Here is a 16,627-nt window from a genome sequence, read left to right as displayed (position 1 = left end):
GCACTCATCCAGGCGAGTGGAGTGTATTCCATCACACTCCTGACTTATGCCTTGTAGATGGTGGAAAGGCTTTGGGGAGTCAGGAGGTGAGTCGCTCGCTGCAGAATGCCCAGCCTCTGATCTGCCCATGTAGCCACAGTATTTATATGGCTGGTCCAGTTTAGTTTCTGGTCAATGGTGACCCCCAGGATGTTGATGGTGGGGGATTCGGCAATGGTAATGCCGTTGAATGTCAAGGGGAGGTGGTTAGACTCTCTCTTGTTGGAGATGGTCATTGCATGGCACTTGTCTGGCGTGAATGTTACTTGCCACTTATTAGCCCAAGCCTAGACGTTGTCTAGGTCTTGCTGCATGCAGGTACAGACTGCTTCATTATCTGAGGGGTTACGAATGGAACTGATCACAGTGCATCATCAGCGAACATCCCCACTTCTGACCTTGTGATGGAGGGAAAGTCATTGATGAAGTAGCTGAAGATGGTTGGGTCTAGGACACTGCCTTGAGGAACTCCTGCAGCGATGTCCTGGGACTGAGATGATTGGCCTCCAACAACCACTACCATCTTCCTCTGTGCTAGTATGACTCCAGCCACTGGAGAGTTTTCCTACTGATTCCCATTGACTTCGGTTTTACTAGGGCTCCTTGATGCCACACTCGGCCAAATGCTGCCTTGATGTCAAGGGTAGTCACTCTCACCTCACCTCTGTAATTCAGCTCTTTTGTCCATGTTTGGACCAAGGCTGTAATGAGGTCTGGAGCCGAGTGGTCCTGGCGGAACCCAAACTGAGCATCGGTGAGCAGGTTATTGGTGAGTAAGTGTCGCTTGGTAGCGCTGTCGATGACATCACTTTGCTGATGGGGCGGTAATTGGCTGGATTGGATTTGTCCTGTTTTTTTTTTGTGGACTGGACATACCTGGCCAATTCTCCACTTTGTCAGATAGATGCCAGTGTTGTAGCTGTACTGGAACAGTTTGGCTGGAGGCGCGGCTAGTTCTGGAGCACAAGTCTTCAGCGTACAGCCGGTCTGTTGTCGGGGCCCATAGCCTTCTTGATATCATGTTGAGTGAATCAAATTGGCTAAAGACTGGCTTCTGTGATGGTGGGGATCTCGGGAGGAGGCCAAGATGGATCATCCACTTGGCACTTCTGGCTGAAGATGATTAGAAATGCTTCTGCCTTGCCTTTAGCACTCATCTGCTGGGCTCTGCCATCATTGTGGATGGGGATGTTCATGCAGCCTCCTCCTCCTGTTAGTTATTTAATTGTCCACCACCATTCACGACTGGATGTGGCAGGACTGCAAAGCTTTGATCTGATCCGTTGATTGTGGAATCGCTTAGCTCTGTCTATAGCATGCTGCTTCCACTGATTTAGCATGCATGTAGTCCTGTGTTGTAGCTTCACCAGGTTGGCATCTCATTTTTAAGTACGCCTGGTGTTGCTCCAGACATGCTCTTCTACACTCCTCATTGAACCAGGGTTGATCCCCCTGGCTGTTGGTAATGGTAGAGTGAAGGATATGCCGGGCCATGAGGTTATAGATTGTGGTGGAATACAATTCTGCTGTTGCTGGCCCACACTGCCTCATGGATGCCCAGTTTTGAACTGCTAGATCTGTTCTGAATCTATCCCATTTAGCACGGTGGTAGTGCCACACAACAGGTTGGACGGTGTCCTCAGTGTGAAGATGGGACTTCGTCTCCACAAGGACTGTGCGGTGGTCACACCTACCACTGTCATGGACAGATGCGTCTGTGACAGGTAGATTGGTGAGGATGAGGTCAAGTGGGTTTTTCCCTCATGTTGGTTCTATCACCACCTGCCGCAGGCCCAGTTTGGCAGCTTTGTCCTTCAGGACTCGGCCAACAGTGGTGCTACCAAGCCACTCATGGTGATGGACATTGAAGTCCCCCACCCAAGTACATTCTGTGCCCTTGCTACCCTCAGTGCTTCCTAGCATGGAGGAGTACTGATTCATCAGCTGAGGGAGTGTGGTAGGTTTCCTTGCCCATGTTTAATCTGATGCCATGAGATTTCATAGGGTCAATGTTGAGGACTCCGAGGGCCACTCCCTCCTGACTATACCACTGTGCCACCACCTCTGGGATGTTGGCTGAAAGGTATGATTTTGTGAGTATGGCTGTGTCAGGCTTGACTAGTCTGTGGGACAGCTCTTCCAATTTTGGCCAGTCCCCAGATGTTAGTGAGGAGGACTTTGCAGGGTCGGCTGGGCTTGGTTTGTCATGTCCGATGCTGGGTGGTCAGGCCGGTTTTATTCTTATTATGAGTTTTTGTAGCAGGGTTGTACAACTGTGTGGCTTGCTAGGCCATTTCAGAGGGCAGTTAAGAATTAACCGCTTTGCTGTGGGTCTGGAGTCACACATAGGTCAGACCGAGTGAGGACGGTGGGTTTCCTTCCCTAAAGGACAGATGGGTTTTTACGACAATCCGATAGTTTCAAGGTCACCATTACTGATTCTAGCTTTTTATTCCAGATTTTATTTAATTAACTAATTTAAATCCCCCAACTGCTGTGGTGGGATTTGAACTCATCACTCCGGGTTATTAATCTAGGCCTCTGGATTACTAGTCCAGTAACATAACCACTATGTTACCGTAACTGTCCTTCCTGTTCCCAAATTTGAGGTTAATTGCGTTTTGAAAAAGTGCTATGATGTATATAGCACACAATGCTGAGTTGTGCCACTGCAAGTAAGAGAATAAGATTGCAGCTTGTCAGTATGGTATTAGTGTCACAGCACATGATAAGTCCTATTCCACTTGTTCATGGGGAGGGGGCAGATTGGAATAGATGTGTGTCTATATGGGGGAGGAATTGCATATATGTATGTTAACAACGTTCTGTGTGGGTGATTGATCTAGGAGGAAAAATAGTTCAGAAGGGCTGGAAGAGGATCCTGTATAAGTATTACAGAATTGGAAAGGACCAACACAGAAAGAAACCAATTGGAAATGGAGAAGGGGTAGAAGAGAAGTTTATAAAAAAGCAGCAAAATGGTCAGCTTTATTCCCTTATTTGTATAATCTGGATATACAGTAGTCTGCTTTTAATTGACTTTGCATTATCTGATCATTCAATATTTTTAGCACTAAATTTGCACTTTACTGCATTATTTATGTTGCTTAATTCAAATTATTGGATAATTCATTTTTAGTGCAAACAATAACTGAATTATTAGGAGTAACTTTTATTTAATAATGCGCTTGTCCTCAATATAGTCCTGACCAAGAATGGGAGGCAGTACCCAAGTTTTGCTTGTTCTTAACCAGAAAGTATCGGAATTCTGATTCTCAGCTGACACGGAAATGTGATTTACTCGATTTCTGTCACAACATGTAGCTTTTAACCTGCTAGTACTTCTAGGACCTCAGTTGAACATTTAAAAGGAAAAGACACATGCCCAATACAGTGAATTGGAATGGTCGGTTTGTGTATTGTAGCCAAATGGATTATTCTCATCACTATGCTGCAAATCTGGTATAGGTAGCCGAAACTGTTGCTTGCCTTATCAAGGCACCCTTGTTCCACTGGCATTTGGGTGTATGAGATAGTGAAAATGCTTTTTTTAAGGAGTTAACTAGAAGGGTGGCACAGTTCGGCAAAATATTTGTTGGAGGAGTTTATTATAAAGTACAGAAGAGGGGTGGGGTTGGTTTCCTAGATATCAGACTTTTTACAAAGCCAGAAATTGGATTTGAGGCAGTAATTTTGGCTTTGGCCATTTTGTGTCTTACCAGTTTGAGTTGCCCAGCCTTTGCATGGAAAAAGTTTAATGCTTTGTGTCAATCTGCCAATAAAGGCACTGTTAAAAGGTAGAGGCAGTTGACCTTCAAGTCAGTGCCATTGTCCACCATGACTTTAGCCTTCTGCCACAAGATGGATTTTGCCTACTGAGTAGGTTTAAAGGCTCTGATTTTAATTGGAGGGGTTGTGTGGAAGGAAGAGAAGGGTATAGTGCGCCCGAGCGTCGAAGAGGGTGGTGTACCTGGTGCGTCTGGGGACGTGGAAGCCTGGCCGATCGTGATGACTGGGTCTCATTACCATAAATTTCATCGGAGTCCCACCTGCCAGATGCACTACCTAGCTAACTTTGTAAGAATTTTGAACATCAAAGATAACTCTGTTGTACTTAAGCTAAAGCAACTAATTGCAAGCCAACACCATTTATGTGTGCTTTGATAGACTTGTATACTATTGCTAAACATAAACATAATATGTAATGATAATAGCTGATAATAAATAAATATATGTGTGTGTGTGTGTGTATATATATATATAGACAGTTTGATTAAAATAATTGACCTTGACTAGAATAACTGGAGTCCAAGAAGGCATAAAGCCTGTGTTGCACAAGTGGAATATTTGGACCACCTTTTGTTCTGCCCTCTTAGAATTTTCCAATTTGTCATATTGACATCTTGTAGCTCTTACCCATTAATTTTTTTTTGCCTCATGATCTGTTCCAAGTCATCGGTGTGCTTTTAAGAGTTCTCAGGTGTACATGAGATATTGAAAACCTTTGATCTTTTTCTTGCAATAATTTTTCGTACATGTCAACGTTTGTCAGTGGTGATCATTATGCTTCTTGTTCTTTAATACTGCAGCTGTTGTGAATTGATTTTTAAGTACTCTTAAAGTCATTGTGGAAAACTTGGATGTTTTGCTATTTGCCCTCAGTGAATGACATTTTCTGCTCCTTATTGCCTGTATGGGGAAGTTATTTGCATGGACCAAGTGGCTTGTAGATAAGATGGTCATTTTTAATAATTGCAAGTGACTTCTGATTGGATGCCTTATTCTCACCTTGGTGGAAATGTTTGTCATCACAGTGACAAATTTGTTAGAAAACACTGAACAGATTTATAACTGGTTTTGAGGAAAATTATCAGCCAAAGTGTCAATCCATCTGCAATCTGGAAAATAACTTCAAGATAACTATTGCTTTAACATGACTTTAAAATTCCTTCTCAGGTGGCGATTTCATGATGTTTGTATATTTTTTAATGTGTTCAACTGATTATTAGTGTTACAGTATTGTTATAAATCAACAGGAAAATTCATGCTGTAGTGAAACCTATTTACTTGTACAAAAACATTTTTGGGAAGTAATCAAATAGAATTCTGCAACATTGTGAATACTAACTATATCAAAGCACTGAATTTTGTTTTACATGATTATATTTCCATCAAATATGATGCTGCAATAAATACTCTTGACAGGTAATTATTTTTTGGTCAGATTGTTTCCACTTTGAATAGATGAGCTTGAATGTGTGCAACAACTAAAACAGCTCCTGGAGATGATGAGGAGGACTGTTATCTTTGCATGTAGCCCTGGAAACTAAAATTAAAAATATATATTCCGAGGATAAAAAAAAACTTCCAAGTATGTGGCAGCAATGATTGGAGTAAGGTGGAAGTTCACTGGGTTAGAGCAGAAGGATGTAATGTGGTGGTTAATTCATTGATTCTTGGAAATGTTTTCCTCAGTGTTTTGTACGGCAAACATAATGCACAAGTCTTTTTTCCTGTCTTTACTAGTAGGTACTGTTTCTATGTTGTTGCTCCATTGAGTACTGTTCGAATTCAAAAGGGTATACCGAAAGAACAGATTTATTTGATTGAAGTTTACTATGTGATATTGAAGGCCATTAGTTCTCTAGAGTGAATATCAGTCTACCTATTGCAATGAAATACATTATCAGTGGTATATTTTTCAGAAGTAGCCATGATGTGGAGATGCCGGTGATGGACTGGGGTGGACAAATGTAAGGAATCTTACAACACCAGGTTATAGTCCAACAATTTTATTTTAAAATCACAAGCTTTCGGAGATTATCCCCTTCGTCGGGTGAGTGAGTGACCTCACTCACCCGACGAAGGGGATAATCTCCGAAAGCTTGTGATTTTAAAATAAAATTGTTGGACTATAACCTGGTGTTGTAAGATTTCTTATATTTTTCAGAAGTCTGCTTTTCAGTACTGTCAAAAGAAAAATTGGTGTCTGTGCAGTGACTGGCATAATGTTATTTGTTTTAAAAAGACTATCTGGGTAAAATTAGGATAGAATTACTGACTATCATTTGGAATAATATCAATTTTTGATGCTCTGGTTTACTAAGCAGAAAAATAGCTGGACCTTGAAATCTTAGGCACAGGTTTCAAAAGGGACTTAAAAACAGAACATATTAAAGTCTTGGATGAGGAAAGGTCATCTTACCCGTACATTGTTTCATCATGACACGTTGTGTTTTAAATAATTGCTTTTTTGCTTTTACCTTGCTTGGTAGATTATTGTAAATATTTCAATGTTTGAATAAATATCTTCCATTTAATGAGGTCCCTTGTTTCTCAACTGTAAAATGTAAGCTTCTCTAATCCTTACTCATAACTCATCTCCCTTACACTTGCATTCAGTCTAGTTGCATTTTTTTCTAACACAGAAGTATCTTTTTTGTGATGTGATGACCAAAACTGGTCATAACATTCTAAGTATTTTCTGATGAGTACATTTCAAGACCTTAGCATAACTTCTGTAAACTTTAAATTTTACTGTTATGGCTATATATCCTGGAATTCTATTTACTTTTTAATTGCTCTGCCATATTGTAAAGACATTGAAAATGACATGTCTTTCGTTACTCCAAGATCTCTTTACTAATTGTGCTAATTAGCACAATCTCTTGTGCTAATTTAATTCTATTTATTGTCTACTTATGTCCCAGATTATTTTTGACCTATGTCTGATATTTTATATTGATCAGTATTAAATTTAATTTGTCATGTGTTTGGCCAGTTGGATACAAGACCTAGTTTCTTTTACAAAGGATTTATCTATATGTACTTCTTTCTGTATTTTTGTTTTGTCAGCAGATTTGACTAGTTTACTACAGTTGTTTTCAGTATCCAGGCCATCTATGCAGATTCCAAACAATAGAGATCCAAGCACTGACCCACTCAACAATACCCAGTGTAACATTATGTATTTCAAGAGTACCCTCAGCTTCAATTTCAATCCATTTTTATTGACCTAGGGTTCCTGTGACTTTTGTTTAATTAGAATTCTTTCATGTGGAACTTTGTCAAAAAAATTCTGAAATTTTAAATAATCTTCTGAAAATCTAAATAAACTGTTTCATAGGGAGTGCCACTATCTACTTTATCCGTTACATCCTCAAAGACTGCAAGGAGTTTTGCCTTCTACATCCATACTAGTTGTTAAGTTATTACTAATGTAGGTACTTCTTTAGCTTGTCCCATAGAACATATTCTATTATTTTAACTAATGTAATAGTAGCTCCTGTTGCTCCTTGGTCAGCTGCGTTGCCCTTTTAAAAGAAGAGATACTATAATTACATGCTTCCAGTCCTGTGGAATTTCAGTAGTGTGTAGTGGTTCTTCATGATGATCAGTGCCTCACAAAGTTCCTCCTTGGTCTCCTTCAATTTCCACAGATATTTGCCCAGTGTTTTAAAATCATAAGTTCCCCAATTTAACAAATACCTCTGTCATGGTGACATCAAAATCCTCTGATACTGAGTGTATAATAAAAACTGGACAGTAAGTTAATATTATCTTTTATGGTGATTACTTATAGAAAGTATTTATGGATTTACCATAACTAAAAATGGAAACATTTGAGTAAGTGAATACTTAATGCAAAGGATCTTGGTTCTGGTAGACATGTTACAAGTCACAACTAATTTAGCATTGCTTTTCCCTGATACTTATTGGTAACCTGTTTTTGATGAGCTGACATCTATCAAATCATATTTCACAAATTGTGATGTGAAAGAAAAGAAAATGGGGGTGAAATTGGGCATTTTTGAGCCTGTTTTCCAATGAGGATGCAAAGAGGTCCAATTTAGAAGTCCGACCTCTTGCGCCTGAACAGCAGCGGAAACATGTCTGATGCTATATTGGTTTGGGCGCTGTGGAGGTGTCCCTGACGGCTGCCTAAAACAGGCTTTGGATCCCTTGAATATACAAATGAGGGGCCTAATGCCTGTTTTAGTACACAAACCGGAAATTGGTTTGCACTGAATGCATCAGACGTCGGGACTGCTGCTTTTAGCATTACCACGTCTACATGCAACCTAACTGGAAGTCTATAAAGGGACCGCTGGAGGCCGCCACCAAAAGTATGTTTAAAAAAAATATATACCTGAATGTGGAGGCGAGAGGAGCAGGAATGTGTCTGGGGCTGTGACAGGTGCCTGCAGCTCACTATCCTAATGAGGCCGTCAGAGCAATTGGCCATGGTCCTACAGTCGGCCTCATTAGCTGCTGCACCAGATCGGACCCCAATTCAGGTGAAACTCAATTTCTAGGCCAGTGTTATCTGAGGAACATAAATTTGAATCAGTTTTGTTTTCCCTGGTTTAAAGCTGAATTGGATAACCAAAAGTCTGATCGAATTGTTGGTCAGTATTCTAGTATACTGTGTGCATTTTTGATGAACTGGCTTCTTATAGGCCAAGCAACAGCTTGCTAAAATATACTTTATATTATACCATAATAATTGACAGAAATTGTATTGGTGCATTTCTGAGTCAAAAGACTATAAAAAGCAAATATTGTGACGATTCTGCAATTTCTCCATCATTGCATTTTTTTTCAGTGAACTAGTCTGAGGTAAAAGCTTACCTTTTCAAACTATCAGTTTTACAGGCATCAGTGTCATTATGTACAGATATTGCTGACTTTTGTACTTGGCCAAGGGTTCATGCCATGTGCAGAGCCACAAACCATTGACATTATTGCAAACCATCAAATTCTTTAAAACTGAAAACTTGGAATATCTTCAAAACTGAGGGACCCACAAAGAACTTTGTTTTTGACAAATAGGCTACTTTAGGTGCCATCTGTAAGTTAGAAAGGTGTAATTATGGGTAACTGTCAGGCACTTCAGTTTTAAAGCATGAAGTAAAGTATATACAGATGTTAAGCATCTTCTCTCTCGTGTTTAAACAGATGTAGGCTCTGGGGGTGAGGACATCGACTTCAACTGGGATGAATATCTTGAAGAAACAGGTGCAAGTCCTGCTCCACATAACTCATTCAAACATGTACGTATGTGAACTCTTGAACATAACAAAATGAATGGGCAGTGAAGAAGTATAATTTTTTCCTCATAATCTGGACCTTACAGTTTTTAAGAACCATCTATTTCAGGTCATTATGCAAAGTATTTAATAATCATATATTATGCTACGGTTTGTGTCTATCTGAATGTGGAACAGCAACAGAGCCTCAACTGTGGTTAAGTAAAAGCCTAGATTAATGCAAACTTTATAACGTAAGCTAATTATAAGTTCATACAGCCTTATTTACAGTTACATGTCCAAAGATTAATGTGGAGTACACATTTTAATTTTTTAGTAATTTTTTAGTAACCTACTGAAAACAACATCCTATACTGTAATTCTAATTTACAGTAATGGATTGTGATGCCTTATGCAATCAGGTACTCTCCCACCTACATGGTAGTGCCCCTGTTGCACTTGGCATGCCCACTATAACTTTAAACACCTAATAATAACATTTATTAATAACTGTGCTATAGTTAAAGTGAGTTTAAGGCAATAAGTCAGCATTTGGGTTCTGCTGATAATTGTTCAAGCTTCAGCCTTGTGGTTTATTACCTCATCAGAACCACTTAATTGAATGAATTACTGTCTTCTAGCACGCTGCCAGGTATCAATTCAGCTATATTCAGTAAGTGACACTTCAGACGATGTGTACACATATTAATCAAAGGTTGGGCAATAGCTAAAATGACTACTGCTCGTTCAATAAACTACTTAATTCATACCTTTTTGTGTTACGGTAAACAGTTTTTATGTATGTTTCTTTTAGTACAGTTAAAATGGGGAACAAAATTGAATCAAAAAATTTTGAATGCCATGCAAATGAAACAAAATAATGTGTTTTCTTTTAGTCTTTTGATTTGCATATTATGAGTCTTTATCTATCTGGTATGTCGGGAGCTTTTCAGTTATATTGGGTGCATATTATGTAAGGGTGTGAAATAAATTATTTAAGTATAATATACTCTAGGGCTCAAAATTTACACTAGTCTGTTAAACGGCACATATGACACTGATCCAAGCTGATAATAAACTAGTGGATCTCTGGTGGTGTAGCTAATGATGACTTTGAGGTTGCAGTGTTCTGTATCGTAGTCCTGCTAATCCCCAAACAGCAACTGTCCTACTCCTTGCAAAGCCACAGGATCCACCTCCCTCCACTTCCTTCTCCAGGAGGCTTCCTTCCCTCTCTGTTCCACCACTTACCCACTCACTCACTTATTCTGTCACTCAGAGAGCAAGAGAAACTTCTTTACACAGAGAGTTGTGAGGCTGTGGAATTAAAGTCCAGGATTAGTGGTTGAGGCAGAAACCATGTTAACATTCAAGATTAGATTGGATAGGTGGATGAAGAAAAAGGGGATAAAGGCAAATAGGAACAGGACGGGTATTGTGATTTGGACTATTTGCTTGTGTGCTGGGTAAACGCTGACACGGATGGGTTGGGTCAGTGGCCACTGTGTGTGTCTTAACTTCTATGTACTTCCCTTCCCTCTTCCCTAACCCTCAACAACTCCTCCCTCTGCCCAAGTGAGTGTATCTTCCTCTTTTTATCCCGCAGCCACAGTGTCTATATTTCTGTGTCTTTTTTTCTCTTATTCCTCGGGCCACAGTGTTGGGTGAAATAAAGCAAGTCAGGAGTTTGTTCATCTGAGACCAGTTCCTGTGCATGTGCCTTTCACTTTTCTGTTTTTTCCACTTTTTTTCCTCCTCTGCTTTGGCACTACTTTTCTCTCATTTCACTTTACCGTTTTCCCTTTTCTTATTCTTCTGTTTATTTCTCTCATTTGGAGGAAAAAAGAGATCAGCAATGAGGAAGAAGAAAATTGACTGAAGTTCAATGGAATGCAGCAGGCACAAGAAATTTTATTATAAGCATAGGCTACTTAATTCGTAACTCATTTATAACTTCTATAAGGTCTTTCTCACTTACAATATTAAATATTGTTGCAGAAAGTCACAACTGTAACATATTGCATTTTCTTATTTAACTTTCAAATATAATAGACCACCAGCTTTAATGAGAGGTAAAAGCTGTAAAATAGGACCACCGAGAGGAAATAATGTGGCTCCAACACAGTAATGCTAGGTGCTGTTTGCAACAAGGGATATGTCCTGAGCTTGTACCATAAGTTAACATAAATATTTTTGTGATGCGCCCTGTGTTTAGCTTGGAGCACTGGGGGGGTGAGTGGTGTCAGAATATCGAGTGCCAGCGGCTAATGAGGTGCTATTGGCTACCCTCAAAGCTGCCCCACTTTATGGGGGACAATGGCTTAGAGCACAACAGTCCCATTGAAGGCTAAGCAAAGGGAAGTACTGCAACAAACAAATTATGAGGCTGAACCTAATTAGAATAGCCTTGTGACTTAATAGATTTTGCACAGTTGTTGTGCAGGCTAACATGGATAAACCTTTTGTGCCTGCACTGTTTGGCGCTATGCTTGTGGAATCTTGAGAGGGCCTTAGTATATAAAACAGATACCAATATCTCCCACACTGGAGGGGACTTCGCAGTACTTCGCATAGTGATGTACAGTGACTTTATCCTCTTTTCAGAATTGTGATCTGTTATATTTTGAAAGTTAAGTTTAAAAAATCTGGCCTGTTTCACTCTTAAATGTAATTTCACATTTTCTAGAACTATAGATTTTCTGTTCTGTGAGTAACTAGGACTAATACTTTAAAAAAAGTACGTTTTAAAGGTCTACTGGAACTGCACCACGCTTTGGGTGCCATGGACCCTATGTTTGATTACTGAGGCCCAGTCAGGACCCAATGAGCACAGTGTAGAATAATGCAGGCCCGAAAGGTTTTACCATGTTGAGCCTGCATAACTACTGTGTGCAAAGCTCATTAAGTGACCATTTTAATTAGGGCTAAACCCCATAATTTGGTCTTTGTTGCTGGACCTCCCTTTGCTTGGTCTTCAAAGGCTACTCCTTTTATGGAGCCATTCTGCTGATTGATGTTAACTAATTTATTAAGTTGTTGGTATTTTCTTTTGTCTTTTGTCCTCAGGTTGAGATCAGTCTCCAGAGTAGTTTCCAGCCAGGGATGAAATTGGAAGTTGCTAATAAAAATAACCCAGACACCTATTGGGTAGCCACAATCATCACAACATGTGGTCAGCTTTTACTCCTGCGCTACAGTGGTTATGGAGATGATCGCAGGGCAGATTTCTGGTGTGATGTCATGACTGCTGATTTGCACCCTGTTGGATGGTGTTCACAAAATGAAAAGGAACTGAGACCTCCTGAAGGTATGGTTATGGATTGTCCCCAATGATTAGGAATCACTGGAATTGACAGCACAAAACAGTTACAATAGATCACAGGTGACTAAGTTCTTGGACTTGTTCTGAGAAGGAGAAAATTCATGCTTAAGCAATAAAATAAACTGATCCTGAAGTTGATGTTTAAGATACTTTGTTGGGACAGAGTGAAGGGAATTTTTCCTTGCATCTGACCTGTGATAATGACATCGGGGATGATTTTAATTCTCCCTGCCTGGTGAAAACCCAGCAGAAACTGGGCGGGGAGGCTGTTAAAATCGTCCAGGTTACTTAACTGCTGCCAGGAACAAACCATTCCGAATTTTAAATTACTCTACTCAGCACGGGGCAAGGACAGCCGCCCAAAGCGGGGTTCATCTTTACATATGCATGTTGGCATCCGATTGCAATTTTATTAATAACTGGTAGCCTGAGCGGGGAAGCCGCTCTGGCTTTCTTGCCAGGTGGAGACAGCGGAAGAGTTAACTTTTTTTGCTTTCCATGATACCAGAAGCGGGAGTGCTCTGGGCTCCACAAGGAAAGCTTAAATCTTCCCTATCTCGAACCCCTTGCCCAGCGCGAGACCCCTGTGAGACGGCTTCAGAAACTGATCTCACCACCTACCTTGTGTTGGTGGGTGGCCTCGGCCGGGAAGTTGCCCGGCAGGATTTAAGTGAGGCCTGGGAGCTGAGATAGCCTGGGCCTCATTTCTGAATCAGTAGGTGAGTTTCCAACTTGCCTCACAACCCACCCGGAGTTAAAATCAGGGTCCATGGATAGTATACAGAGTAGAGAAATATTCTATTGGCCATTTCTTACCTTAATGAGCCTTAATATTGTATTTCACTATATTTACTTAATGATTAATTCTCATTTTATTGTGGGTTTTGATGGATATAGAGTGAGATCAGCATAGTAAGTAAAGGAGATACTAAATCATACTTCTGCATTAACTATTGCTTTTATTGGAAAACTATTCTTAAAAGGTGTTAGTTGTGGCTAAATGTTGATGAAGCCTGCAAGCTCCCCCCCTTCCTATTCCATACCCTTGCTCTTTTGTCTAATTGAGATTGACATAATTTATAGGGCATGGTTTTAACTTAGAGCCGGGAACCCAGTCTGTCCCTAGATAGTTGTGTGGGGAATCCAGTCGCAATCTGCAATCGCAACCCAATTAAAGGTAAGTATTAGTGCTACTGGGTTTCCCACATGCCAGGCTGGCTGCTTGTCGGAGGGGAAAGGAGTGGTAAATCAGAGAGGGAGGCAGGAGGGAGAGAGCACTTGTGGGCCTTGGAACAAATTGGAGGAGGGAGGGCAGCGGGGATGTGGATGATATTGGGGGATCTGGCCAACATTGGGATCCGGGGGTGGGGGATGTCCAGCCAACATTGTGGGTCCAGCCAGCATCAGGGATCAGCGGTAGGGGGGTGTTGGCTGATCGCAGGGTCCTGTCGTGCCACGTGAGCTTGTTGGACCTGGGAGAAGCGCTCCTGCTCCTTCGGGCCCACAAGCAGCGCAATAGAGGCACTCACTTCACAGATCCAGCCCTTCCTGCCTGCTTTCATCTGATGTTCATTGGAAGCGATAGGAAACCCGAACAGGTAAGGTTAAATTCATTTTACTTTTGTAATACACAAAAACTTAAGTACCTAAACTACTTCAGTGAGGTACATTGCCCCTTTAAGTATCGGCCTGGCAGCTTTAAGTGAGGGCGGGACTTCCTGGTGTCTGTTGTGTGCACGCATCCAAACACGCCTGGGTCAAACTCAGAAGTAGGCGTGTTGGTGCTGGGATGCGGTTCCGCTCCAAAAAGCTATTATTTTAACTTCCCACTTGCCCCCAACCCACCCGTTCTTGGGAGTTAAAATTACCCCAAAAGATTTCAGCATCATGAGAGAAGTATTAGATTACTAGAAAACAAGAGTTGAGTTTGTATTTCACAGAATGTAGACTCCCATAACAGTTCAAGTAAAATATAATGAACTTATTTTTCCTATGTCACAGCTGTAATATGCAATGAGTTTCAGAAAGGCAGACTTAACGAGCAGCCAGCTGGTGCCTGCCTATTTTTCTTTGCAATTTTATTCACAATTTTTCAGGAATATAAAATGCTGTAATGAAACACCTAATGATTCTAAAAAGTGAAGAACAGAAACTAGAGAAAAATATCATACACATGAACTTGCTAGATGTAGTTTTAGCACACATTTTAACACAGTGGGACGATTCTCAGCCTTGAGTTACATTATTATCATAAATATCAGTTATGCTGCTGGCTATAATGTTTACAAGCCAATTTTCCTAGAAATAGCTATTAAAATCAAAACAAGATTGATGACCAGTGTTACACGATAAAGATGTAATATTGGGATGTGAGCCTTGCTAATCAAGTTTTGAGAGTCGTTGGATTGCTGACTATGGCAGTAATATTTTTTAAACAAATTTTGTTGGTCAGCTAACATAAATTTTTAGAACACTTATTTATTGATTGCACATAGCATTATAAATTCCTCTTTCTCCCCTGGGTGAGATGATCAGCCCTTATGTTAGCTATATAATCAGTAAAATGATGGTATGGTAGTTGACAGTACCACGTGCTAAATAAGTTTCTGTGCGATGATTAATATATTGAGGCGTTCCAAAAGCATGAAATTTGGTCAAGGGCTCTTGTAGTTTAGTTGCTAATTTTACTGAGCTACCAACTTCTCCGGAACATGTGCATGTACAGGGGTGTGAATTGCTAAATTCAAGGTAGATTTAAACTTTTATCACTGAAATGTTTTTTCCAAGATTCCAATTTTTAACTAAAAATTAGTCATTTAGCAGAATATGAGCAAAGCATCCATGCTGCCATTATTTGATTTGTTTGCTACCCATTTCCAATATAAATCCAAAGATTTTGTAGACCATCTTTTGAAGGCTAAAGATTATTCTTTTCAGCTGATTTTCACTGTCAGAATCTGAAGTTGGATCAGGTCCCATTCCCCATTTATGTTTTAATAATTTGCTCATTTTAAACACATTTTGATTTTTTTTCTAATTTTGAATATGTTGGGAAGGGGATAACCCACTAAGCCATGCATAAGATATAATTACAATTTTTTAAAATTAATTTCATGTTTGCAAGCAATGCAGTTGCCTTGCAGTATAAGGTTCTTTGTTTTGCATGCAAATATGATATTCATAAAAGTAATTAATTTACATTTTTTTAATGCTAATTGTGTGAACCCATTCCTTTGTTCATTTGAGGGAACAGCAGTCTTCTGATTTATCAGCAGTAAGTGGAGAACCATTTTCTCACTATATAAAATACTAGGGAACAGATCAAGTTGTTTGACTTTAACTTGCAGTAGTCCCTGGGGTACTCTTGCAGCAGACATAGTTTGCAAATGATACCTTGAAAGATTTGTACATTTAAAAAAAATGTGTTTAGGCATTCTGAGAAATGAAATTACACATTGCATAAAGAGCATTTAAATTTATACAGTCATGCCATTTGGAAATTAAATACAACAAAAATAATTCTGCCATTGTGTATTTTACCCATGTAAAGGGAGCAGTGTTTATATTTTAAAGTTTTGCATATGGGTGGCTATTCAGTGAGCCTACATTGTCTCAGTTTTTTTTCCAGAGAATCACTTAATTTCTGTTTAAACAATCAAGATGTAATGACCCACCTCAAGCCCCTATGCTATGCAATTGGACTTGTTCAGATAGTTACTAAGATGCTTTCATTTATCCTTGTCTGAAGCCTGTCCATTCAAGGCCACTAGTTAGAACATTTTTTTACACCTGTGTGCTTATTGAAATGTAGTGATGACTGTCTTTCAAAATTGTATTGATCTTTTTCCAAGAAAGCAAAAAGATCTTTTTAAAAGATAATATGTTTTTGGGCATTGAACACATATTTGAAGTGCAGTATTATAGACTGTGGTCTTCAATTTCAAGGTCATCATAAGTTCTATAAACATACACCTTACAAGAACAGAATTGATGTAATGAAACAAAAAGATCTGGGTGTTATAGTGAATCACTCTCTAAATGTTCATGACCAATGCCATGAAGCCATAACTAAAGCAAACATAGTTCTAGGACAGTTCACTACAAAACAAAGCATACCATTTTGTCTTTGTACAAGACCTGTTGAGGCCTCACTTAGAATACTGTGTCTAGTTTTGATCCCCTCACATGGTGTGAGATATTGAGGCTTTGGAAAGGGTGCAGAGGAGGGCCACAAGGT

The 16,627-nt window shown here is 39.8% G+C and overlaps 1 protein-coding gene across 3 annotated transcripts in view; it reads left to right on the top strand.

Annotated features, from left to right (window-relative positions):
* The window catches only part of sfmbt2 (Scm like with four mbt domains 2), a 180,145-nt gene that overhangs the window by 13,142 nt on the left and 150,376 nt on the right, over nucleotides 1–16,627 (top strand). For all 3 annotated transcript variants that reach the window (XM_068005104.1, XM_068005106.1, XM_068005105.1), the window contains exons 3-4: nucleotides 8,998–9,092; nucleotides 12,135–12,375. In XM_068005104.1, the coding sequence (XP_067861205.1) occupies nucleotides 8,998–9,092; nucleotides 12,135–12,375 (336 nt within the window). The remainder of the gene's footprint in view (nucleotides 1–8,997; nucleotides 9,093–12,134; nucleotides 12,376–16,627) is intronic.

Source organism: Heptranchias perlo, chromosome 24 (genome assembly GCF_035084215.1).
Source record: "Heptranchias perlo isolate sHepPer1 chromosome 24, sHepPer1.hap1, whole genome shotgun sequence".
NCBI lineage: Eukaryota > Metazoa > Chordata > Chondrichthyes > Hexanchiformes > Hexanchidae > Heptranchias > Heptranchias perlo.
Note: the sequence above shows the minus strand (reverse complement) of the source record. Positions and strands in the feature narration are given on the sequence as shown.